A 26,725-nucleotide genomic window follows, 5' to 3' on the forward strand; every position below is an offset into this window, starting at 1 on the left:
TGTTTCGAAATTGAATGACCCATGGCTTTTTATTTTTTGTAACACCAACATGCCAAAATATTTTCCTAAAATTTGTGTGTGTTACTCTGCTAAGAAAAAAATCTTGGCTGTTGTAGCATTCAGAACTTGTAATAATGCATTTAAGAAATTTTTTTTTACATTTTCAAATGATAGTTGCAAAATTAACAAAACATGACTCTTTGATCTAGAATAACTAAATTTCGTGCTCAAACGTCACATGAGATACAGTCTGAAAGAAAGAGAAAGAACTTCATTGTAACCTTGGTTGTCTGAATGAATTTATACTGTGCATGTCTTTTTTTTTTAAAGCTATTAGATTATTGTTTCAGGTCTTAAAGAACTAGTGCCTCATGCTTAGAATACTTGGAGTGTGGTTTGCTTATTTTCTGAGATACTAATTTGTTTAGTTTTAAAATTAAATTTATTTTAAATTTTAAAACTTATTTTAAAAATTGACAAATAGGAATAGTATGTAATGTTAGCTCACTTCATTATACATCTTCATCATTTTGATAAGGCTTTATGAAGTCCTTGAACATCCTTTTGAATTTTTCTCTTTAAGCAGAATAATACAGGCACTGAATTCACAGAGTTAATAACATGGTTAATAACAGTTTATTCATAAAGAACAATATTTATGGTGGTCCACATTTACAAACTGTGCTAAATCCAGAATATTCTTGGCAAATAGGATTAACTACATATATCTTTGATACAGTTTAAGAGCAAAATGATTTGCTCCATCCTTTATCACAAACCTTAGCTTCAGGATTTAAAAAAAAAAAATAATTTCTACATGGAGTATGAATGTATAAAGGTAGCAAGAATGGCATAATCCTTCTAGAAGCCAATGACTGTGGAATTGAATGACTGGTTGTACGTAATGATCTCCCATTCCATTGCAGATCTTGTGTTACAAAGGGCAGAACTGGTAAATGGGGAAATAGCATTTCCATAAAAATATATATTCTTAAAGAATATGTGTCCTGGTTTCAGCTGGGATAAAGTGAATTTTCTTTCTGACAGCTGGTGTGGTGCTGTGTTTTGGATTTGGGGTGAATTTGGGGTAATGTTGATAACATGCTGATGTTTTCAGCTGATGCTACCATATGAAGGACTGTCCAGGTTCCCCTGCTCTGGCCGGCCAGCGAGCAGGCAGGGGTGCTCGGGGAGCTGGGAGGGAGCACAGCTGACCCAAACTGGCCAAAGGGATATTCCATGCCATATATTGTCATGCCCAGTATATAGCTACCGGCTGGGTTAAAAAATAATAATATGAAACAAACTACTATATATGTATTATAGCAGTTATAATTACAGAATACATGTATGGAATATGTGTGCACAGAGTAGCAAGTTACAGAAACACAGAGCATCTAAAGAATGTGCAACACCAGTGGGTTTGTTGGGAAATACATTTGCAAAGCTCTGGGAGACTGTTGTAAGCTCTCTATCTCAGGAGAGCAAGAATAAAAACTTGGCCTCTTCTGCAGAATGTGTTTCCACTGGAGTTCACCTCAGAAGAGAATGTGAGCAGGTCTCACTGTGAGCAGGTCACTGCTGGTCCTGCAGAACAGCAGAGCCCTAGTGGCATGAGACAGAAGTGAATGCTTCTGGCAGTGCTTCTTTGTGTAGCCACTACCCGTAAAGTCCTAGACAGGACAAGCTTGTAGATAAAAGTAATGTGTTTTAGTGTACCAACTAATATAGCTGAAAAAAATGGATGAGCTTCTAAGTCAATGAAGAAAAGCTAGTACACTTGAGAGTTTATGCTTTTTATTCGCTCTGCCAGTTAATCTCATAAAAGATACTGCCTCAGCCTACAAAGTTTATCTTGCTTGCTTTAGGCATTAAATGAACAAGCTGCATGGTAATGCAGGGGAGAAGAGTCAGGATTTGGTCATGTTAGTTGCTCTGGTATTCTCTCCCATATTAGTCTCCCACCTCTCAGAACTCTTCTTAATATGTACATTTTTATCAATGTTGGTTTAAGCTGAAACCAAGTTTTCTCTTATTTCTTCTTAGCCATCTGATGAAGATACCGTCAGCTTCAATGTTCCAATGTCGGACATTGTAGAAGAAGATCAGGTTTTAAAAGAAGATTCAGGTCACCATGCTAACTCAAGAAAAGGTTGGAATGTAAAAAAAGTGGAAGTTAAATACTAGGAAATCCTGTTGGTAATTCTATGCGTAAGACTGTAAATTCAGTTTGCAAAAATCACAGCTGACAAGCACCAATCTTTCAGGATTCTACAAGCATCATCTTTAAATTAGGTCTATTTTACTTACTGCTATTTTTCCGTGGAATTTTCAGTGTTTAATTTTTGCCCTGGATAAATGCCTTATTAAATTGATTTTTCTTACTGATATTCTAGTTAAACAACAGGTATTTTCACTGCCGTATGCATTTTAATTTTTTTTGTAATAAATGTCTGCTTACCCAAAAGACTTTGAGCATGCATAATACAGTCATCTGAAAAAGAAAAAAAAAGTGTGCTACTTAGAACATTTTTAACTGCAGTGAACTGAGATCCTTATAGTCATTTTCTGTAGCTATTCCAATGAACTTGTTCCACCTCGTCTCAAGAGTTAATAAGTTCTGGTTTGGACAGAGGGAAGAAAAGTGAGAGTTGGTTTAAACCATGCTTCCCAACCAGTAATACCAATGTGTCATAATAACTTTTATCAAATGCTAACTCAGATTCTGAGTTAATAATGTACAAAAGCAGAGTCCGTTTTTGTAGTTGGACTCAATGCCTATATAAAGCTTTATTAATCAAAGTCCGCATTACCTCTGGAAAGAAGTAAATCTCTTCAGATTTTGAGAGAAAGGGTAATTTTATCTAAATTTTATTAAAATAACGTACATTTTTCTGAATTATATCAATATACTGATAAACATTGTTTTTCCAAGGTCTGCCCATACTAATGATAAATGGCAAGATGAAGTCAAGTGAGTTGCATATGGAAACCACATAAATAGCAGACGATCAGCCTTTCCCCAGTCTTACATACTCGATTAAATGATCTTCAGTTGAGCTACTCATCAGAATTTAGTAGAATATGAAGTGGGATACTTAGAGCATTGCATCCTGTAGTGTTTAGTAGCACACTGGAGGGGTTAAGTTATAGGATCAGACCACTTAAAACAGAGGAGAAAATTATTACTGCCTCATATCCCTGGAAGTAATGTATGTAAACAAGAGATGGGCATAGGCTCTGAAGGTTCTGAATTACTTTGTTGGAGTTTTGCTAAGAGTTTGGGTGTTTGTTACAACATTACAACTCTGAAGTTGCATTAAACTGCAAGTCACTGGCTGAGACACCTGAATGTCTTAAAATACTCTGCAGCTGTCCAGCTGTGTTCTTGTACTGGTACTGGCAAGACATACTTGGTGTAGTTCAAAACTGACTCTATCAGTGCCTGTTGTGGTGCTTCTGATCTACAGCTGTATGAGCCCAAGGTATTGATTTATTACAACTTTGAAATGAATCGGCATCACTCTTTAAAATGCAAAAGGCTTAACTTGTTTGAAGTTTGTAGTATGCTTTGAGTTTAAACTTTGTTTGATTTTGAGCTCTAGAATTTAATACACTTAAATTACATTGAGTAACAAATGTTGAGCTGAACCAGAAGTAATTTTTTGATCTTGTTTTATTGTTGTTACTAGTGGAATTCCATCAGGGATCTTCTCCCTTGATCGTCAATGATAAGTCAAGAGAAACAGGAAACCAGTTTGATGAATCGGATACTCTTACTACTGAATTTATGAGTTACATTAAGGCAAGTTTGTGGCAATTTTAAGTGGGGGAGATATCTTCACTATAGAGCAAAGAGGGATGACAAACTGCCAATATTTTAATGAATAAGAGAATGCAATTGGTATTCATTGTCTTAAAAGATATGGAAGGCAAAAATAAGCAGGTAGGTTTAAATTGATTATAATTAATCTAGGAGTTCTGTTTGCCCATAATTCTCTAGTATGGAGAAAAATCTACAAATTTCAGCAGCTGCACACATTTGAGGTGAATGAACTAGGTAAAGGGGGATAGAATACTTCCATCTTCCGTGACAAAGGAGTATGCACATCTGAAGCTAACCTTACATTATATTACGTATATACTTTGTATTTCTTCTCCTTGTTCCTCTCACTTCATCGTCTTGATTTTCAGAAGCGTACCATTTGAAGACAATTCCCTCAGGAATGTCCTCTATCATAATAAGATAATAGTGTCTGAAATAATGTGTTGCAGACAGTGGTTCAGTAAAATAGAGGTTACTTTATTGAATTTCAGTGTAAGAATATTGTTAGAAGAAGCAGTTTCTTTTCTTTTAATTTTGTTATCTTCATAACATTATGGCAATTGAGATCAGCAGTAGGTGACTTGAACAGGTAGTACGTGAATTTTATTCTGAGGATTTTGAACTCAGGGCATCTTCCTTCTTGTGCAGATTTCTGAGTCTGTTGTATTCTCTGGCTATATTTAGTCATGTACTGGAATGCCTTTTGGTACAGTGGGGGTCTTCTAAAATTGAAATTCTGGTTAACCAAACCATACATAAAATCAGTACGACTTGCAGCTCAAAAGAGGAGCTTAGGCTTGGAGGATTTCGTAATTTTTCAAATGTTAGTCCTAATTTATATGGCTTTGTTTATTTTATCTGTATAATTATGCCTAGAGACTGAGGATCACCTTCTAGGATAAGTGCTGCGTTATCTTATGATATGTGCCCTTCTTATGGGGAAAAATCACGTCCTTCATTCCTCCTTCAAGGAGGAAAAAAAGATAAAAAAGAATGGCTTTATGCATTCTACTGGGGAATTGGGCCATCTTTGGGGACTGTTTGAGAAGCTGGTACACTAAACAGTGACACATCTGGCAGAGTTGGATAGCTTTTATTGGTACAGGGTGATGCGACTGATGTGCTAACCACATGACACAAAAGAGGATAAGCTTCTCTGTTTTCTGCTGTTTATTCTCTACTAGCACAAATGCACGTCCAGTCAGAGAGCTTCTTTTTTTGCTGGCAGCTGTGTTTCTGCCTATCTGAGATGAAAGAGAAAAGAAAATTGCAAAGCACCAAATGGAAGCATAAAAGAGAGGGTCAAGTTTTCTAATAAGACTTATAGGTAGGACACTGAGGGCTTGTAATTTATGCCTACATTGAACCCCAAATAACTGGCTGACTGATCTGAATTGTTGCACACAGATTTTGTTCTGATTTGTTTTTTAAAAAAAAATTATTCAGGGCTGCTAAAATTGTCAAGTAGGAATCCTGTTAATAATTATGGATGAAGTACATAGCTCCTACTGTTTGCATACTTGGAATTTCCTTGCTTTGTAAACAAATCTAGCTGTGGGAGGAGAGCAAGTGAGAGGAGAGTTAGGGTCATACTTAATTGAAGCATTGTTTGCATACACCAGAAAAGCAGAAATGAAATCTGGGACATAGAATAAAGAATTCTCATGCTGCTTGACCTCTTACAGTTAAAGGAGGGTAAGGACTGTTGACCTCAATAAAATCTGAACAGTGAATAGAAGATCTTGTAATCAGTATCTTAAAAGGGGGTAGAGTGAGGAGTGGAGCGGAAGTGTTGGATTGCTGCAACTAGCCACCCTAAACTGTTACATAAATTAGGTCAGAGCTGAAAGCAAAATTTATCTGCCTATTGCAAAGTTCAGTTCGCAATATCACTTCACTTACAGAGCAGAGCAGCCGAGTGTGATGAATTACTGAGAATAGAAGAGGACACACAATGGCAAACAGACGAAATGTAAGTATTTTTCATGTGTCTGTAAGTAATTAGCTGTGTCATTTCATTAGATTAACCAGAACTGGTATTTCCTTGTCAGTTAATAATTTTGTAGACTTAAAGGCATGACAGAAGCACAGCTTTGCACTTTATGTGTGTGCTTAATGTTTTATACATTATTGTGGAATAAAGTGCGTGTTATATTACAACTAAATAATTTTTATGCACCAATAATGCTGTAATAAATTTATCTAGGTAGAGTGCAAGCTTTTTAATTACATATTTTGATATTTTGTCTGTTAATGGCATTTTATCAAGACTTGTAAGATCTAAATTTAATGTACATTTTAAAAAATGTAATTTAATTGGAAAAAATACCTCAATCTTTTTTCTTCTTTTGTCGTAATTTTAACCCTGAAGCAATCATTAATTCATAGACATTAATTCAAGAGCAGAGCAAGTGAACATCAGTTGCTGAGGAGAGTGCATAAGAGAAAAGAATTTAGCATGGCTGTACTGTGAAGTTGATTTAAAAACAAAAACTGAAGGAAGGGAAGAATAGCTACTTTCTGAAAGAGCCTTATTGGCAGAACTAACAGGTGGTTGTGTTTCTAAACCCCAAAAAGAACTGCAGATGTTGAAAAGCAAAAGGAAGCATGTTGGTCCATTAGAAAAATTGTTGTATTTAATACTTGTGTAAAAACAAAACACATGACGAATGCAGTTAATAAGAGTTAAATATTGGTAAATAAATTTTCAATTTTAGAAATCTGTTTAATTGAATGCTAGAAGTTTCAGTTCATCACATTTGTTTATGTATTAGGCTGGGGGGATTTGTTATGGACAAAGTGCTAGAGGATTTCTTCAGAAGAAGCTCCTTCCATAAATTCAGCACATACTAGTGTGCACAGAGGCTGACTTTTTCCCCCCCTATAGTGTTTGCATGCCAGCTGGAAGATACAGCTCAAATTGAAATTCAGACTATCCTTGTTAATTGCTGTTGTACCTCTTTTTTGAATGCTTTTGTTTTCTGTTACAGAATAAATTTATCAGAAGAACAAACTATTGATATAGCAATGATAGAACAACTAAGAGAAGCAGTAGATCTATTACAGGATCCCAACAGGTACACTTACAATAGCTGATGTGTTAATGTCATGTATTTAAAGTTTTTGTGAGTGACTGTAGAGTTCTGTTTTAAATGATAATTGAAAGTTCTCTGGAGTTACAAAGTGCTTTGTTAGCGTACTGATGTTTTTCAGGAGGCGCTTAGATAGTTAAGGAGGAGACTTGCATTCTCTCAGTATCTAGACAAGATACCCAGTAAATTAAGAAGGATTTTGAGATTAAAAGAAATTTGGTGTAATTTAGGCACCTCTTAACCGTTCATCTTGTGTACATTACTATGATTTTCTGAAGTTTTGTCTAAGATAGTCACTTTTCTTCTAGGGACTATAAACTCCCCTCTACTTATTAATGTTTGGTATATTTTGTGGGGATTGGAGAAGGTCGTCTGGCCCGGTTTCATCCCATCTTAATGGACCACATAAAGGAGGTTCCTGAATTAGTGGAGGAGTTTCTGTAGTCTCCCTCTAAAATCAAAAGCAGAGGGAGAAAGAGGCAGCTAGAGAAAATTATTTAGATTCCCCCTGACTACAGAAGGCAAGGTTTTGCAATTTAGGTGCCTGTTTTAAGTGGCTGAAGTCAGGTGGAATGACTCTGGATCTGTGCATAAACAAAGGAACACATATTTAAAAGAAAATAAATGCTAGTCCTACTGAAAAGGACTGACAGGAGTGGTGTAGGTAGTTCTGTCCAGATGCTTGCTGTTGCTTCTCTTGCTTGATTAAGTTCCTTTCAAAACTAGGTAACTCATTTTTCTTCATCACTTCTATGAGGTAGCTGGTTTAGAACTTCTCTAAAGACTAGAAACCTCCTTGTCACCTCCAGCCTAAAGTATCCTTGTTTCTCCTTCCTCCTTTGGCCAGTTCACCATAGCCATTTGTTCTTGCGACTGCATGTTCTTCAGTTTAAATACCTGTTTTGATACAGCTTTTTCACCTAGCAGACCTTTGTACTTTTTAGGACAGAAATTCACTCTTCTTGTTATTTCTGGAGAGACAATTATCTGGCTTTATTTTGAATCATATAAAGAATATTTGAATTCTAGAATCACAGACTAAATACTTGTACACAAGTATTTTTGCTTAACAATAAGTCATACAAATTATGAAGGCTTTTTAGTTCCTGTCGTTTCTGTGAGATTGTGTATCATTGCTTCTGTACCTCATTTGAGGCTTATAACTTTGTGGGAGAAGTATTGCAATTAAAAAAGGAAAAAGACTGGTTTGGAAAAAAGTGACATTAAAAAAATTTTAGTTGTTAGCCTTATAAATTTTGTCATTTTGTTTTTTCCAAATATTGCCCCTGTATTTCCTACATATTTGTTTTTTCTTATTAAATTTAAAAAGGGCAATAAAATAGAGAAAATTAATCTGTTTCTCCATGCATATTCAGATGTGCTTTCATTAGTAACACTTAGTAAATTTGAAATGTGGCTTTTAAAAGTGCTAATCATGTCATGCATGGCTGTATTCTTCTACTGCATTTCTTAATAGTGTTGTGGGGTTTTTTTGTGGCTGCACTTCTTTTTCTAACCTTAAAATATCAATATTTATTTTTCATTCACTGAACGCTAAATAAGCTTTTCAGTGTATGTCTTCTGCATGTTAACATAGAGACTTACCCAGCAAGATATACCTGGGTGCCTAATACTTGCCAAATGATGGTGTAGACTTTCAATCCTCTGGGCCATGGGTTCCTCATCATTCCTTCTATAATTACTGGATTACATGTCAGTTTGTTATATATGTGCATTATATAAAGCGGTGTAAGAAAAATTTTGGTTTTCATACTGAAGAGTTTTTGTATCTTGATCCAGATCTGCAAAGGAATTTAAATGCTTCCATTGCTCCTTAGTTTAAGATGCACAAAAGCCTGCATGTGCTTTTAACTTAAACCTAGGGCATGTCAAAAACTGTAACTTTCCCCAAAGTGGTTTCCTTTGTGCATCAGTATAACACTGGTCACCTAGTCAGGATAACCTAGCTGAAATAACTAACTCTGGCCAGAATTTTCCTTATCTCACACTGAAAGGCCATTTAAGAGTTAGAGAAGCCACTGCAGGGGCTGAAACAGTAGGTGATGCCAACAAGCCTAACATGCACTGACTAGAGTGCAGCGTAGAGCATATCAGTTGGAGCTATCTTTGCTAACGGATATGAGTATTAAACTTGTACAACGCTTGTCCATTCGAATCTGCATACCCTATGTGCACTTAAGCAGCATTTCAGTTCTGGAAAGGAAAATAAGATTTCAGACTCAGCCTTTTCCAGTATTTTTCAGAAGTTTATTTCAGATTCCTATATGCACTGCTTGCTTTCAGATCGTCTGTTGTGAATTTGTTGTTGCCCTGCTTTCTTTTCATCCACTGTAAATTAAATTTGTGTATCTAACCAGGACTGCGGCTTCTGTTTGAATACAGAGTGCTAGAAGTTGGATCTACAGTCTTCTAGATAATGATATGGTTGTTGGTAGTAAACAGGTCCTTTTGTTTTGATACAAGCCGTTGCTCAGGGTGACATTTTGCAGAGGAAAGCATTAAAGTTGCTTTGACTGAACTGGTGATAGTGAAGCATCAGGAGGCATTTCAAAAAGTTGTAAAGAGATAACACTGAGCAGGTTAGAACCATGATTATAAAAGTATTTCATACATCCATTTGTTTGAAAAAAAATGCTGAACAGAATGGTTACCAAAGCTATACCCCAGTGCAATGTTTTTATTTCAAACCTTGCAGATTAAGCATGGATATTTCAGACAGCAGTGGTGTGAATCTGTATCCCATGGAACCAGGAACAGCTTTAGAATTTCAGGAATCTACAGTAAAGTGTGTTTATCTACCTTTTTTAGAAAAAAATAATGCATTTGTTAGATTCATCATATTCAAGTTTCTACACAATGAGTTACATATTTGCATTTGTTTATCTTTATACATAGCGGTCAAATGCAGATGGAGATGTCTTCCCTTGGTCAGGTACGTTAATGAGTGTATTATTACAAAATATTGGAGTGGGGGAAAGACAGGAAAAGAGTCGACATTCTCCTCAATTATTAATTCCCAAGTAGGGAAGGGAAAAAACTAGTAGGATGGAGGACAAAGATAATTCTTCTTTAAAAATTCCTATGCAATTATTTTTATTTTTTATCTGTTTATTTATAAATTTTTTCTGGGTTTATCTGTCACTTTTTCATCTTAGGATTTTTTTCCCCCATGTGTGGCTTTCATGTATGCTGGTTCATAGCTCAGCCGTGCATACTCATCTCCCATTCCCCCACCCCATCTCCCTGTTCTGGTGTAGGAAAACAGTACATTCATTAAGAATAACCCAAAAATATTTTGTAAATGAAGAACTAATGTTTTCACAGAGCACTGTCACTATAGTTACAGAGAGTGTATAAAGTATGATTTGGAGTTTTACAGTGTGATATATGCTGCTGCTTATTTGATCTGTATCCTGACTGGTGAACTGGTATTCTGTATGATGTACTTTTGTTTAGATTTACATTAACTACCTGTTAGAACTGCAAGTATATAGTATCTGCTTACTTTCTTTGCTTTTCATCACGGTATTCGTAAGAAATTCTTCTGAGGTAATGTTATGCAAAAAGAGTTCTATTTCTAGTGATACACAGTCTAAAGAGTTATTTATCTTACAGAGGGAAAATGCTGAAGAGGAACTAGAATTTCAGAGGAGGAGGGACTTGATTATGGAGAAGGCAAAGCCTGAAGTGGGAGCTTGTGAACAGGGTGAAAAATGGTCATTGAGTCAGGTATGGAGGTGTCTAGATAGAATAAGTGTGGAAACATTTGGAATGGATCATTACATTCCATCAGTTTGTGTGTGGAGATAATGGTGGGTTTAGGCCTGTTGAGTTTTTTTGGGTTTTTTGCCTTAACATAAATCTCAAGGTTTGGCTGTAAATGGGAAGTTGATTAAGACCTATCTTTCAGGAAAAACCTGATATAATGAAATTAATAAACGTCTTTTCTTCCAATAAACATTATAGTCATTGCAGTGGTTGCATTCCCCTGGAAAAATTAAGTCACCTCAAAGTTAGATCTTCAATAAAATGAAACATGTGATTCCTCTTTTCCTCTCACCCCAAATACTCCAATAGATATATAAGCTGCTAATTTTTGTTTTTCAACAGCAGTATTTTTAATGTGTTTAATATTACAAACAGACTGTGTATAGGTTGAGGTGCATGTTTTAAAGTTAAGTTTTGTGTACATTGCAATGATCCAGAAATGAAGAACTCTGAATAAATTAATTTAAATATTTGGTGCATATGTTATTACTTCAGAACTTGTTTGTATAGGGATTTTTGTGACTGCTCTTGCAAGAAGTTTCAGAGAAAAAAATTACATAATGTTCTGTCTATATTGGTAGTACCTTAATATGGTCTAACTTATCCAGACATAGATTGAATCTGGTTTATCTTGCTGTTTTTCAAATATTCTTATGTATAATCATCATTACTGTCAAATATTCCTATGATATCCTTGTGACTTTGTTAGTCTTAATTTTGTGTTTGTTTTTTTCTTTAAAATATCAAATTAAAAAAAAATGAGTTGGTTCATCTCTTTCATTATGTTATTGTATGTTGGGGTTACCACACTTTATTTGGAAGAGTTCTTACTACACTACTGAGGTTGACAGATAAGGCCAATTCAGTGTCAAAATGTGTGTAGTCTCTGTATTTTGATGGACTGTTTAACAAGGACACTTTTAACAAGATTCACTTTTAAGAACCTTGTAAAAAGAAGAAATAAATCTTCTTAAACACTTGTAGAGGTTGAGAACTGGACTGTGTTAATGCAGGTGAAAGCAGTAGGCACGTTCCACAAAGTGGAAACACATCTTGCAAGAGCAAGTTTTTAATCATACTACGTTCTGTGTAATACAGTAAGCACTTGTGTTACTAAATTAATTCAGTTTAGCATAAATGCAAAATTCTGATTAGTGACCTGCATGCTGTGAGAGAGATTGGACCTGCGACATAGGCATAACTAGCAGGCATGTCACGAGAGCATAGTCCCTGAGCACAGGAGTACTCAAATGTGCAAGTCCCCAGGTAGAACTGGCTCAGATCAGATGAGAAAGATTTGTTTCTGTTTATTCTAGGTAATACAGTGGTTGAGGTAATACTATGAAAGAAGTCTAACGCTGAAGAATTTTTTAGAACTTGAAAAGTAGCCAAGAAAAGTCATGAAGCAAAATGGGTGTGTAATCTTCTTTCCCATCTTGCAGACTTTTGGAAAGCTCTGTGACTGTTGGGACCAAGTGTTCCAAGTGCTATCTTTTATTTTTGTTTCCATTTTTTATTGATAAAAAAAAAATTGGCCCGAAGAAAATTAAATTGCATTATAAGTTGTTTTTACTTATGCCAGCTGTGTTTCTGCAGATTGAGTTATGACTGATGCAGAATTAATGATTGTATTTCATATTTATTAACGTGGTTTACACGTTTCCAATTTAACTGTAACAGAAGTAGTAAAAAAAGGTATGTTATATTGCAATTTATAAAATGAATTGCTTAGAGAATATGTCTCTCTTCAAATCTATATTAAAAATCTATATTTGCATATTAAACTCTTGGTGATAGTTTAATTACAAAGTCTGTGAAACAAAATTGTATCGTGCATTTGAACCAACAAACATTCAAATCTTACAATGCAGTTATAATCACTTAGGATTGAATCACAAATCTGTGCAAATATTTCCACAGTTTTTTTAAAATGTTGTTCAAATAGCAATAAAAGTATTTATTATTCATAAAAACTAATTGCTTCAGTGAAAAAAAGAATTAAGCATTAATGTGTATCTCAGGATCATGCGTAAAATATCCTGTTGTGGTATATCACTAATACAGTTGCTGAAATGGTCTTTTTTTTTTTTTCCCCCTTCTTTCCAAATCTGCAGAATGATATAATTGTTTGGAATACAAGTGGGCAAACCTCTCACAATGAGGTAAGATGCTAGTACCATTTGTTTATCTCTTACAGAATCATAAAATCATAGAATAGTTTGAGTTGGAAGGGACCTGTAAAGGTCATCTAGTCCAACCCCCTGCAAGGAGCAGGGACATCTTCAGCTAGATCAGGTTGCTCAGAACCCCATGCAACCTGGCCTTGAATGTTGACAGGGATGGGGCATCTACCCCTCTCTGGGCAATCTTGTCCCAGTGTTTCACCACCCTCGTTGTGAAAATTTCTTCCTTCTATCAAGTGTAAATCTACCCTCTTTTACCTTAAAACCATTACCCCTTGTCCTATTGCTACAGGCCCTGCTAAAAAGTCTGTCCCCATCTTTCTTGTAAGCCCCCTGTAAGTACTGGAAGGCTGCAGTAAGGTCTCCCTGGAGCCTTTTCTTCTCCAGGCTGAACAACCCCAACTCTCTCAGCCTGTCCTCAGAGGAGAGGTATTCCATCCCTCGGATCATTTTTGTGGCCCTCTTCCTCTGGATCCACTCCAACAGGTCCATGTCTTCCCTGTGCTGAGGGCTCCAGAGCTGGATGCAGGACTCCAGGTGGGGTCTCCCCAGAGTAGAATAGAGGGGCAGAATCATCTCCCTCGACCTGCTGGCCACGCTGCTTTGGATGCAGCCCAGGATACGGTTGGCTTTCTGGGCTGCAAAGCGCCTATTGCCGGCTCATGTCCAGCTTTTCATCCACCAGTACTCCCAAGTCCTTCTTGGCAGGGCTGCTCTCAATGCCTTCATCCCCCAGCCTGTATTGATACTGGAGGTTGCCCCGACCCAGGTGCAGGACCCTGCACTTGGCCTTTTGAATCTCAGGAGGTTCACACAGGCCTATTCCTTGAGCTTGTCCTCTGCATGGCATCCCGTTCCTCAGGTTTGTGAACTATACCACTCAGCTTGGTGTTATCTGCAAATGTGCTGAGTGCACTCGATCCCACTGTGGTGTTGATGAAGCTATTAAACAGTACTGGTCCAAATACAGACTCCTGGGGGCCACCACTCATCACTGATCTCCATCTGGACATTGAGCCCATTGACCACCGTCCTCTGGATGTGACCATCTAACCAGCTGCTCATCCACCCAACAGTCCACCCATCAAATCCATCTCTCTCCAATGTAGAGAGAAGGATGTTGTGGGGGACCGTGTCAAAGGCCTTACGGAAGTCCAGATAGACGACATCTGTAGCTCTTCCCTTGTCCGCTGATGTAGTCACTCCATCATCATCATGTTTTATATGAATGGCTTATATACTAAATGAATTGTTGAATGGTTCATGTACTAAATGAAACATGTAATTGAATATCATAGAAAATATAACTGCACTCATCAGTAATGGCTATGTGGGTTTTTTTGGCCTGTGGTTTATTCTTGTTATCTTAAGGATTTACTAGGGTATAAATATTTTTATAATTTCTCATAAGCTTGTTTCTGAGTTAGTAGTTTAGTATAAAACATTTTATTTCTTTTACATTTTGTTCATTCTGCCATATTTTCTTGTTTTGACTCTTCCTTGTTCCACAGGAGTTTCTGTTGATTTCAGTGCACTTTCTTTTTGCACACTCATGTCCTGTCCTTGATTAGTTTTTAGAGAGGAGTCTGATTCTATTGACCCTATCACTTTCACAGTGTGAATCTCAATAGAAGGTCAAAAAGGGAAACTGTAGGGAGCTCCTTATGGAGACTTTTTCCCTTCATATTTTCTGTACAGAAACAGGGCTTCTCTCTCTACGTTGCACTGTGTACGAGCACCTTGCAAATTCATGAGCACCCAGCCACTTTCCATGAGTCTTGGTGATGGGAATCCTATAGTTCCTGGCTCCTTGAGGAATCACTTTTTAAATGGGATTCTTATTACAGAGTTTGGTTACGTGACTCTTTCTGTGTTACCATTGGTGGTATAATGATTATACCTCACTTTCTCCTGTATGCTGCTACTCCATTCTTCCTGCTGCAACTGTTAGCCTAGTTCAGGGTCAAGGGTGATCCTGCTCTGAGGTATATGCTTAACTTCCTCCTTCCTGCTTTTTAGACAGAAATTCAGTGTTGCACGGAAAAATACCATGCAGAATGATACTTCTGTGAAAGAAAGAAACATATCTAAGGAAGAAAGTGTCTTTGGTTTGTTTTTCGAAATGTACTATGCCACAAAACTGTACGTTTGATGGAACCAAGTGATTACATGGGAGAAAACTGAGAAATAATTGAGCTTGTTTATAGCTAGGGGAAATACCTTGTAGTCTTTGGTCAGAAAGTCATCTTTTCCAGCAAAGGAATAAGACAGAGTAAAAAACGGAGATTATCATAGGGTTGAGGCTATATTGTGATCAGATTATGGTGGAATAGTTGTAGCGTGCAGTATTGTTAACTTTTGCATTTTATACTGTCAGTTGTGTTGAGATATTCTGGATGCTAGTCTCACTTAGATTTATGTTCTTGAATTACACAGAACAAGGATAAAAGTCCAACAATGTCCCCTACTACAAACACCACAATCCCCTTTGGACTGAAGCCACGGTCAGGTAATGAGAGAAAGAAAATTAACGAATTTGTGTGTATTTTTTTTTTTTTAAATCTGTGTCTGTAGATTGTCATAGATAGATGTCTGTATTTTTTCCCCTAAGAAGGCAGTGATGAAATATTTTCTATGCAACAGTTAGAAGATCAGAACACTTTAAGGTTACAGTTTTGAATCAAGATTGAATTTGTAATAAGTATGTATTTGGCACATTATATATGGATCAGTTGTCATCCAGTACTAATAAATTAGGTGTTTTATAACATTATATGTACGTATGTTTAAAAATATGTGTATCTGTGTATAAACACACATATTTTATACATGTATACATATATATCATCTGTGCTGACATACTAATTGAAATATGATTTTTGCTTAATTGCTATGTCATGATGCAGTTTAGGTTTTCTTGAATAATATATGTGAATAATTAGGCTTGTTTGGAAAATGCTTATGCATTGCTCTGAAAATTGCTCATTGGAATGAGTCTTTGAGTAGTTACGCTTGTGTAAGGATCAAGCATTATAGGAAGATTAGATGTTTACTTCAGCCAGCAGCTGAGTTTAATGAATTTGTAATGCACTAAATCTGCATAACCATCAATCTTTGAAAAAGCAGCAGTTTATTTTTAAAAAAAAAGAAAAAAGAAGAAAAAAAAACAGCCCACCAAAAAAACCCCATTGATGTATTTGAAGGCTTGGATAACAGCTTACTTTAAAAACAGGATTAGCTACAGGATTAAACTCAGCTTTTGTCTTGTCTGTACTGGGGTAGTCAATATTGTTAAATCATCTCACATCAGCTCTAAAGAATAACCACGGGTTTTTTACTATGTTTCTGGGTCCTAGAACTAGTTCTGGTTTCTTTCATTCACCAAAAATGCTTTTAATCAAATGCTGGTAAACCACTACAAGCTTGTAGTTCCCATAACAAAATATGTTGGCAATAATGGCAGCAGTTTCACGTTTGAATGTTTAAGAAATTGTACCCATAGATTTGGTTTGTTTTTTTTTTAAAAAAAAGTTTTAAAAAGCAAAGAAAATTGTATTGAACCAGCCTTGTTTCATGAAGAGGATATTTTACATTTCTGATGTAGTTATGATATACAGTTTGACAGATCTCTTCAGTTGCATATCTTAGTTTGTTGGACTGTTAAACTCTGGCTCTATCTATTCTTATATGTTCCTGATGCTTTAGAAATGTTGTTATTTCTCTACATATTTAAAGTATGGGTGAAATGATCAGTAAACTGGCTCCTTTCAGGATTAGGAAAAAATAAAACATTGAGTGATAATTGCATAGTCCAGTGGCAACATTGCAATAACACCATTAGAAAGACGTGTGAAGGTAAACGGGCCCATGCCGTGTTGCTGCTTTCACGGGATGCAGCCTGTGTTCTGCTGAGCTGCCAGTGAAACCTGCTGCCAGGGACTGGAAGCAGCGTTGTGGGAGAAAATGCAAGACCGTGACTTCTTGTTCAAGTGTTAGTTGAACTTGCACTTCCGAATCTCGGTGTATCAGTGCACCAAGATGTCCTCTACTTAATGACTGTAATAGGTCAGGGCAAAATAGCCCAGTGAATCATTTTTGGAGGACTTCTAGGAAGAGTGGATTGCAGTGGTTGCAGTCATTTGCAACAAATCCTCCAAGTCGCATGATGGAAGACCAGATCTGCACACCTACAGTTCTTCCCCTGTCTCTATTGCAGCTGTCTATAGCCTCATCAAATACCAAAGCCAGCTGGTCATAATCTGTTGATTTCTGCACTGTACCAAATCAAAGTCATATATTTGAATCGCTTTGAGTATGCCAATACTATAGTGTCTTTTGGTCACAGCCACGGGTTGCAGAAAACAATCTAAATTTATTTTCCTTTCTGTATGATACACCACAGTCACCAACCTAGAGCCACTACTGCACAATCTTTCACCTCATCACATCCAGTTTCAGTCATGTTACCTTAAATTTATACCATGGTAAGACAGGGGAATTTGGTGATAATAAAACTCTAGGTCCAACTTCAGATAAAAACACAGTGTATTAGCAATGTAGCACAATATAACACAATGAAACCTTGCAAAGGAGTAGTGAAGCTACATATCATTTCCTTTCCTGCTCCCACCCTAGAGTTACTCTAAAAGTAGCATTAAAATTTGTTTTGCTAACACGTAAGAATAATTTACAGATAGAGGTAGTACATGACAGAAAATATTGGCATGTTTGTGAATGCTCATGTTTTTCCCCTTAAAGCTGGTTAGCTTGCCATGTCTCTAGTTTCATTACTGTATTTCCTTTAAAACTTTATGCAAGTTTTTTGTGAGTTTGAACCGTCTTATCACTGTCTGAATTTGTGCTTGTTAATCATATACTGCTTTCTTGCCCTAGAGCTGAGCTAGTCTAGGGGTCCAGCAATTTTGTGATCCAGGAAACTTTTTCAGCTCAGTTTGTAGGTTATTTTAATAGCTTTTTGCATTGAAGTTCTTCATAACCTTAGGGAAAAATTTAAAAGTCATTGGAAATGAGTTTTAGCAATTTAACTTCATTAGAGCTTACATTTAAATTACTTCTTTCTATAAATCTTTTAAATCTGAGTGCAAGATTAAAAGAACATTAAAACCTTCTAAAATGTGTACATCATGCTCTGGAAAAAAACAGTGGCAAATTTTCAATGAAAATATATGCAATGATACCTTTCTGAAATTTGAGATTTTTATTTATATTTTTACTGTGTTTATTTTAATCTATTTTAAATGAGCATTGGTTTCTATTTGACTCCCTCCTCACCCCATCATCTCATAATGATTTACGTTGGTTGGAGAGGTGAAAGTAAACTGTAAGACTTCTGGTAAGGATTCCATTTTTTTGAAGTACACGTGAATTGAAGTGTTTCCAGAGGATAAACCACAGTGGCCGAAATTTCTGCATTAGTACATACTGTGTTAGTACATACTGATATGTGCGCAGGACTGAAGGTCCTTTTATTCTTTCATTTTAAAGCTAGGCAAAACATTGGGAGAATTCATATCTGGTAGCTGACATGATACCCAAAGAAAGTGTTTTGAAAGGTAATGAATGTGTTTTGACTTTTGACAGATTCTTTTCAAGGGTCAGATATTTACATAGAAGGTAAAAAAAGAGAGGATTTTTGAATTTTTCAGAATATTTCCTCCTGTATTTTAAATACTTTCATAGAGTATGGGCTTCTCAAATTCACATTAATTTTGAAAACCTTATAAAATTACTATTGAAAAGAAGCAATAATAACAAGTTTTCTTAGAACCATAGTTTTGCTGTTGGGAAGTGCTTTTGCTCTCTAAAAAGGAATCACTCAAAAGAATTAACAAATTTAAACTCTTTGTGCTTGATTCATAAATTGATTAAAATGTTCAGAGTGGGTGCTAATGGTTGAATGTTGCAAAGTTCTTGCCATGATATCTTTAATATGCCAGACCTTGAAGCCTGAACATCTACTAACACATCTTGCAATACTCAAGAATATTTTTTGCTTTTGTTCTGTGCCATTCTTGAGGTTCATGTTTTCTGCTGAACCAGGTGACAGCAACAAATAAAAAAAAAAATTGTACCTTCAGAGGCTAAAAGAACCACTGACAAAACTCAAAATCACAAAGCAGTTTGTATTGTGAAGTAAAAAGTTGTTCCCTTGTAACTGTTTATTTAGCGTAATCTTACCTGTGAATCCAATGTCTTCATTTTGGTTACTTGCAGAGGATTTGAAGCACAATGTTAGTGTCTGTGGATATGCTTGCCTTACTGCCTTTCAGGTTTTTTGGAACACATAATGATCATTAGAACTTGACAGTATTTTTCCCTCTTTTGCATGCTAGTTACTGTTCTTCTAATCTCTGGGTATTCCTTCCATTTGTTTTCTTTCCTAACTGCATTATCTGTATACTTTGGAAAATAATGATATTCCTAATTGCCAGCATAATTAAAGACTGTTATCGTTTGCCATAATCAGTATTCTGTTACCCAGTGTTGACTCTGCTCAGAGTTTAAATTGTGCTGACTCTCAGGTTCAGCTGATCTTTTGGATAGCCGGCAGCAGTAAACTGGTTTTGGAAAAAGGCATGGCTAAAGAGAGAGAGACCTCTGGAACAGATGAGTGTCAAGAGAAATTTAAGGTGAAGTTTTAGACAGCACTGAATTATCATCATGTTAATACAGATTCCAGAGTTCTGGGAAGAAGAAAGTCTATGTAGTTATGTTCCTTATGATTACTAATTGCGGTGGTATAAAATAGGGACTTCCTGTGCTTGCTGAAACTTTACCTTGGCCTTTCTTCTAATATTAAATGGTTTTAGCTGCTTTTTGATCTACACAGTAATTTAGATTGATTTAGGGTAATAGTTTAGCATTTAAAGTAGAGATAGTTCGGTTTAGTTTGAGGGGCATGAATGTTGCTTGTGTGTGGGATTCAGCAGATAAAACATGGAACTATATGTAGGAAACCAAGCAATGAGTGAGTTCATAATTTTTCTGGCAGAAATGGTAAGGAACATTGTGATCCGATACAGGAAAAGCTCATTAAGGAGTGACATCATTGTGAAGGGCAGAGAAGGAGAGAATTAAATTCTGTGTCAGAAGATAGGAAACCAGTGGAAAAGCTTTGAAAGGATGGATGATGTGCTGAAGATTAGCAGGGAGGAGAGATTTTAAGGATGTCGGTGTCCAGTTCTGAAACGCTGTAGGATGGAGGTTTGAGGAAAGCTTGGGTGGAAATCCTTGCCACAATCAAGACAGGAGATAGAAGTGCAGAGTAGATATGATGGGGAAGGAATAAAAATGCCCGCTGAAGGATTTGAGGAACAAATAAGAGGTGTTGTCATGACTAGTTGAAGGAGAGAAGGCAGAATGAATGGCGAATAGGGACCATTGCTATACAAGTTTAGCTCCATAGTGAGTTGATGGGTGGTCATGAACTGTAGGTAAGACATGCTTTTACAGTGGTGTGGTGTATAGTCTCCAGATTCTGTTCCAGCTACTGTGTAAATGTGCGATTTTGCATGCTTTAGAGAGCCCAGTTAGATCGTTACTGAACTTATGCTCATTAGAAGACTGTCTACAGTGCAGGTTTGCCACAGCTTGTGGTGCAAACTCAGGATCACCCTTTGGTGGAAGTACCACATGTCCTTGTCCCTGGAAAGTCTGTAAAAGTTACGGAGGACCAGAACTTTCCTAGGGTGATGGGCCCACTGTGGACCCCCACTTATTGCTGGGGGAGTCAGCAAGAAATAAAAGCAATGCTGCGTGTACTATTAAGTGAATCAGAACAGAAGGAAAATATCTGTAGTACATGTACTTACAGAACATATTTCAACAGAATGAGAATCTAAAGCATAACGTAGTTGCTACTTACCAAATCAGCTAGGAAGTTGTAATGTAATATTATTTTTGTATGGATGTGTAGATTTTCGTTGTCTTTGGGGAAGGAAGTGTTTTTATTACATAGTTACAAAAAATACCAAAATTCTTATTCTTTGAGGTTTTCATTGCTGAAACTTCACAACTGATATATTTACCTTCTGATTCACAGAGTCAAGGTTTTTGTCAGGCTATGAAGTAAAATCTATGGGTACTTTTTCTTAAAACTTGATTGTAAACAAGTTGCGTAAAGTGCTATGGTTACAATGATCTTGCTAAGCTTAACAGCCTTAACTGCACATGTAATGTATGATTTGCAAGTACTAACATATAACTTCTCATTCTTTTTATTCTGCACCATCTTTCATTCTTTTCTCCAAAATTACACATTTTGTATTAATCACCTTTGAATTACATTTTTGTCATTACCATACAATCCTAATGCCATATATGAAATGCTGCTGCCCCCTTTTATCCTCACTCCGGTCCTTATACCACCATGGTTGGACTGGCTGTCACTCCCCTCCAGCAGAGCCATCCCTCAGTCTTCCTCCTATCTCCTTCAACACACTTACACAGGCACAAACATGGGACAACTTTAGCTACAGTATCCCATCTGAAGGAGAGAGTGACAATGGTAGGTGTTCTATATATAATTACCTTAATTTTGTGTTTTCAGAGACCCGAATATATGGCAAATGCCCCATGTGGTTAAGGATGAAAGTACTCTTGAGGGGATGTTTATAAGACAAAACACCTCAGAGGATGCACGTTAATTTGCTGTAGAATATGTAGTATCAAAAGTAAATGAGTGAAGAGTGTTACTGTTTTCAAGTCTGGCAAAACAATGTTTCCGATGATATCCACTCCAAGAACTATTTCCAATATAGGTTTATTTACTTGCTTTGCTTTCAACTGTTTATAGAAGTTGTACACAAACAGCAGTTGGTTTTGCTACTGTCTTTTCTGCATTTTTTTGTTTATTATTTTTTGATAGATACTGTTAATAAAAATATCCTGCTCCCATATGCAGGTGCATAACTAACTTAATTAGAAGAGGAATCCATGAAGAAACAAAGCTGAAACAATCAACTAAGCAAAAATAGTGATTTCTGTCCAACAGAAACTGTTAGTAAGCTGTCAAATTTCTCTGTGCATGGCATCATAAAATCATAGAATAATTTGGGTTGGAAAGGACCTTTAAAGGTCATCTAGTCCAGCCTCCCTGCCATGAGCAGAGACATCTTCAACTAGACAAGGTTGCTTAGAGCCCTGTTGAACCTGACCTGGAATGTTTCCAGGGATGGGGCATCTACCCCTCTCTGGGCAATCTTGTCCCAGTGTTTCACCACCCTCGTTGTGAAAATTTCTTCCTTCTATCAAGTGTAAATCTACCCTCTTTTACCTTAAAACCATTACCCCTTGTCCTATTGCTACAGGCCCTGCTAAAAAGTCTGTCCCCATCTTTCTTGTAAGCCCCCTGTAAGTACTGGAAGGCTGCAGTAAGGTCTCCCTGGAGCCTTTTCTTCTCCAGGCTGAACAACCCCAACTCTCTCAGCCTGTCCTCAGAGGAGAGGTGTTCCATCCCTCGGATCATTTTTGTGGCCCTCTTCCTCTGGATCCACTCCAACAGGTCCATGTCTTCCCTGTGCTGAGGGCTCCAGAGCTGGATGCAGGACTCCAGGTGAGGTCTCCCCAGAGTAGAATAGAGGGGCAGAATCATCTCCCTCGACCTGCTGGCCACGCTGCTTTGGATGCAGCCCAGGATATGGTTGGCCTTCTGGGCTGCAAGCGCTCATTGCCGGCTCATGTCCAGCTTTTCACCAGTACTCCCAAGTCCTTCTTGGCAGGGCTGCTCTCAATGCCTTCATCCCCCAGCCTGTATTGGTACTGGTGTTTGCCCTGAGCCAGGTGCAGGATCCCATACTTGGCCTTATTGAACCACATGAGGTTCATATTGAAGGCCATGTATGTTAGTGGAGATTGTTACTGCTTTTGTTTTGTTTTTCTCCAGAGTGTTATTGTCATAGTACATTGAGTCTTGTCACTAATATGCAAAGCTGTCCGTGTTTGGGCTATCAAAGTTGTCTACTGCATTAATATTTAAATGTCAGACAGAAGAAACAGAGCTTAGACAATTAAACCATTTATACATATTGGATAGGCAGATTTTTTTTTTTTAAGTAGGACTGTTTTTCTTCTAGTTTCCCAAAATTAGAAGGGTGTTCAGGTACTGGAAGGGAATGAAACTGTCAAAAACATCAGATTGAAATCAAGACCACAAATCTTGAATGATAAATGCCAACATTTAGTTTAGAACACCTGCATTCTTAGTTCTGTTCATTACTTGACAATACTCGCTGTTGCCACAGTGTTCTTGATTGTAAAACCAGAGAAGACAGCATATGTAAAGAATCGACTCCATAGAGGAAATGAGTATGGAATATAAGAATTGTGATAATGGTAAGTTGACAAACCGAATTTTGTTCATGATGATATGAAACTAGCTTGACACTTCGCTGATGAATATTCTAAGAGAGAAAGGGGAAAACTAGAGGTAGTAGTGCAGAATTTGATCTGTGTTGCTCTAGATTTGTTAGTGTTTTACTCTTCTAAACGAAATGAGCAGTATAGACTAGCATGTGCTTGTGCATTTGGAACAGATAGATGTCTCATGCCATTCAAAGCTTAAGTGAAATACAAATATTAGTGTTTATTACCTTGGGCTGTTACAACAGAAAACTGCTTTTACCACTATTTTTAATTAGGACTATTGTCTTTCTCTTCAGAGTTTGTTATCTAAGGTGTCTCTTCCTATGGTTGGAACTAAAATGCACCAGAGACCATTCTCTGGCACTGAGATTAGTTGGCGCAGCAGGATTCAAATCCATACCTAAGCACTCTTACTTTCCAAAACAGGATGGCTGCATTTAAGCTGCCTTTGGGGAATGTCCTTTGCCTGTGCTATTCCTCAAGTCTATACCAAGATGTAGAAGAGAGGTGGGTTTGCACAGACCAGAACTGTACCAGGAAGCAAGGACATTAACAGTGTTGATGTGTGCAAGCCAGTGCTGAGGATCCATGCACCAGCCCTATGTAGTACTACACTGTATAGGTGTAGCCTTTCATATGGAAATGCCATGCGTCAATGTAGTATCTTAATACTTATATCATCTTTAATATAACTATCTGGCAACAGCTCTGTAATAGAGGAGGCCAAGTCCAGAGTTTCTGGGAGGTTATAAGGTTTGGAACAGACAGGTCTCCTAAGACCAACGTCCATACCATTGCGGAGGCTTTGGTTTAGCAAATGACTCTGTAATAACTCCACTGTGACTTAAATTTGGACTGAATAAATCAATCAAAGAGAAATCAAACTACGAATTTTTAGCCTGATTTCATCTCTGCCGGTCCTTAGTCCAGCCTTCTTCTTGTTTATTATTTTTAGAGTCAGCTTAAATCATTTTGTTGTTTATCTGAAGAATAATGTTGTCAAACTAAGTACTCAGGACACTAAATTCCTTGATGTGCTATAAATAGTGCACCTATGTGCATTGTAACTCAGTATAAAAATGAAAATTTTCACAAGGAAGTTTGTGCTAGACTGTGGTATGTCAAATACATGCCATATTATTAACTGTTACCTATTTAACTTGTTGAGACTTGTACAAAATACTTTTTAAAAAATTATTGGAACAAGCTTTACATAATAACGTTGGTTGACCATGAGTTCAGAAAGCAGAAACTCACTATTGAAAAGAGTAAAAAAATAGACTGTCAGGTCTGTGTGAGATATGGGCTCCCCTTGCTGGAAAATGTGTGTAATGCGGAGAAGCAAGCAATACTCAGGACTGTGAAAACTTTCTGTATTAGCACATTTTTCTGTAAATTCAGTATATGCTGAAACTTTGATAACTAATGCTTTTGAATGTGTGTGTGGGGGGGATTGTTTTGTTTTTTAATGTTAAACTTATTTTATTTAGAAACTTTTAATTGTAGTTGATAACTGCCTTGTGATTAGCCTGCTTTTTTCCTCTTGGTGGAATGTGTGTCTCATTTATGAATAGAATTGAATAAGTAATGTTGATATCTACTTTTCAATAACAGTTAGTCTGAAATTGGAAGGAAGTAAATCTTGGGACATTCATATTGACTTAGGAAAACCCTAAACAAAGATAGCTGTGGCCAGACTGAATGAGGTCCATGATAATACTCTGATACTTGCAAAATTGAACATAAATATGAACTAATGCTTTCATAAAGAATCTTTTGAAATGTTGCTGCTGCTAAGAAAGCTACAGTGGAATTGAAGTACCATTTAAATACGGTATTACTCTTTAAGCATGGTTTTATCTAGGTATTTCATCTGTGAGAGGCAGCAAAGCTCAATTATTATACAACGAACTACTTCTAAAATGAAAGCCTTAGAAATTGCAACTACAGTTTTTAATAAATGTGATAAGATATTTTTATTTCACCTTTTAAAAATTTAGGAGCAGTCTCCAGTAAATTGTTACAGAGTTGCTAATGAAGGAATTTTAATTCAGTACAATTCTGGAGTTTAATAGAAGTTCTGGTTTCTGCACTTTGAAAACTTTTGTTGTCATTGTAGCTGTCCTAAATGATATGATTTACTATATGATTTATTAAATAACATTTTAGATATTTCTAATTGTTTCATTTTCACCATATATTAGTGCTTTCATTAGAAATTTACCAGTGTATTAACTAGTTTAAAATTATTTAAATCAGTAGGTAATGCTTTTGAAGTGGCGTAGTGAAATTAGGTGTATGGATTGTTATACTTAACAACAGTAGTTACAGCTGTTAACAGCTGGAGAAGGGAACTGAACTGCACTTAGTATCTATAGTTCTGTCCTGCGTGTTCTCTCTGGGACGTTCTCCCAGTCTGCCACTTTCTGATGACATTAAAAAGGATCAAGCTTACTAACATAAAACTGTAATATTTAGGTGTTCTATATGAAAGCAGTTTTGTTTAACAAACAGCCTTTAATATGGCATTTCCTAAAATTACTGATTTAACAGCAGTGTAGCAAATTTCAGTTGCCTGTGAAAAGTTAAAACTATGACTGTGCGAGTCAAGTAGTGGAAGGAAGCAAGTTTAGTAACTGGCCATAGTTCATTCTGTCTTGATGCCTCAGGTAAGTAAACTAAGGATACACAAGGAGTTTGTTGCCTTAAGCTCTTTTTTTAGTAAATAAGGGAAAGAACTACTGCCTACTGGCTGAACTGCATTAGGCGGTGTCTGTCTGTCCCTTTGGCTAGAGAAGTAGCTTAGATTATTAATTTTGTTACTTAACCAACCTGCTTACAGTTAGGTGAGGTTCCTGGTGGCTAGACTTGTGTGAGGTTTCAAAGTATTTCTCGTATAAACTTTGTCTTCTTTATCTGAGCCCTAGATGTCAGAGGGTACAGTTTTGTATGTTGGCCCTGAACTGATTTGGGGGCTTCATTAAACACTGAACATTACTTTTGGTCAGAATGTAGATGAAATTTCCTTCTACCAGGAGTTCATTTTTTTAATTTGTTAGATATTTTTTGATATTTAATTTGTTTGATATTTTTTAAATTCAACCTAAATAAAATGACTGACGTGCCACAATTTTTAATGGAACATCAGAATTACACCCATGGATACCTTTTCTACAGTTGAGTGTAATTCATCATTTTTCATTTGTCTAGTAGGTGCTATTGGCAATTCATACACTTCCAGTTTTCTGATGTGCATTTTAGGAAACAAAAGGCTCCTCTCTTCTGTGCTGTTACTTATCGACCTAGAAATTATCCTCTCTTTCTTTAATGGCCTTAAATTAACAAAATTGAGACTGAGCAGTAACTGTATGTAAAAACTGAGGTTTCTAGGCATTGTACTTTCCACCCAATTAATTGGTACTTCGGGCCTCATGTTGCCTTCAGGAGGACAG

The 26,725-nt window shown here is 36.6% G+C and overlaps 1 protein-coding gene across 1 annotated transcript in view; it reads left to right on the forward strand.

Annotated features, from left to right (window-relative positions):
- Positions 1 to 26,725, forward strand: part of LRCH1 (leucine rich repeats and calponin homology domain containing 1) — a gene marked incomplete at its 5' end in the record, with an annotated part of 126,933 nt that overhangs the window by 85,463 nt on the left and 14,745 nt on the right. The window contains 10 exons of the mRNA XM_082005656.1: positions 2,047 to 2,152; positions 3,693 to 3,805; positions 5,731 to 5,798; positions 6,817 to 6,903; positions 9,635 to 9,724; positions 9,835 to 9,871; positions 10,555 to 10,668; positions 12,822 to 12,869; positions 15,327 to 15,399; positions 21,313 to 21,417. Of these exons, the coding sequence (XP_081861782.1) occupies positions 2,047 to 2,152; positions 3,693 to 3,805; positions 5,731 to 5,798; positions 6,817 to 6,903; positions 9,635 to 9,724; positions 9,835 to 9,871; positions 10,555 to 10,668; positions 12,822 to 12,869; positions 15,327 to 15,399; positions 21,313 to 21,417 (841 nt within the window). The remainder of the gene's footprint in view (positions 1 to 2,046; positions 2,153 to 3,692; positions 3,806 to 5,730; positions 5,799 to 6,816; positions 6,904 to 9,634; positions 9,725 to 9,834; positions 9,872 to 10,554; positions 10,669 to 12,821; positions 12,870 to 15,326; positions 15,400 to 21,312; positions 21,418 to 26,725) is intronic.

The sequence above is a fragment of the Phaethon aethereus genome (genome assembly GCF_964289735.1).
Source record: "Phaethon aethereus genome assembly, chromosome: 1".
Taxonomy (NCBI): domain Eukaryota; kingdom Metazoa; phylum Chordata; class Aves; order Phaethontiformes; family Phaethontidae; genus Phaethon; species Phaethon aethereus.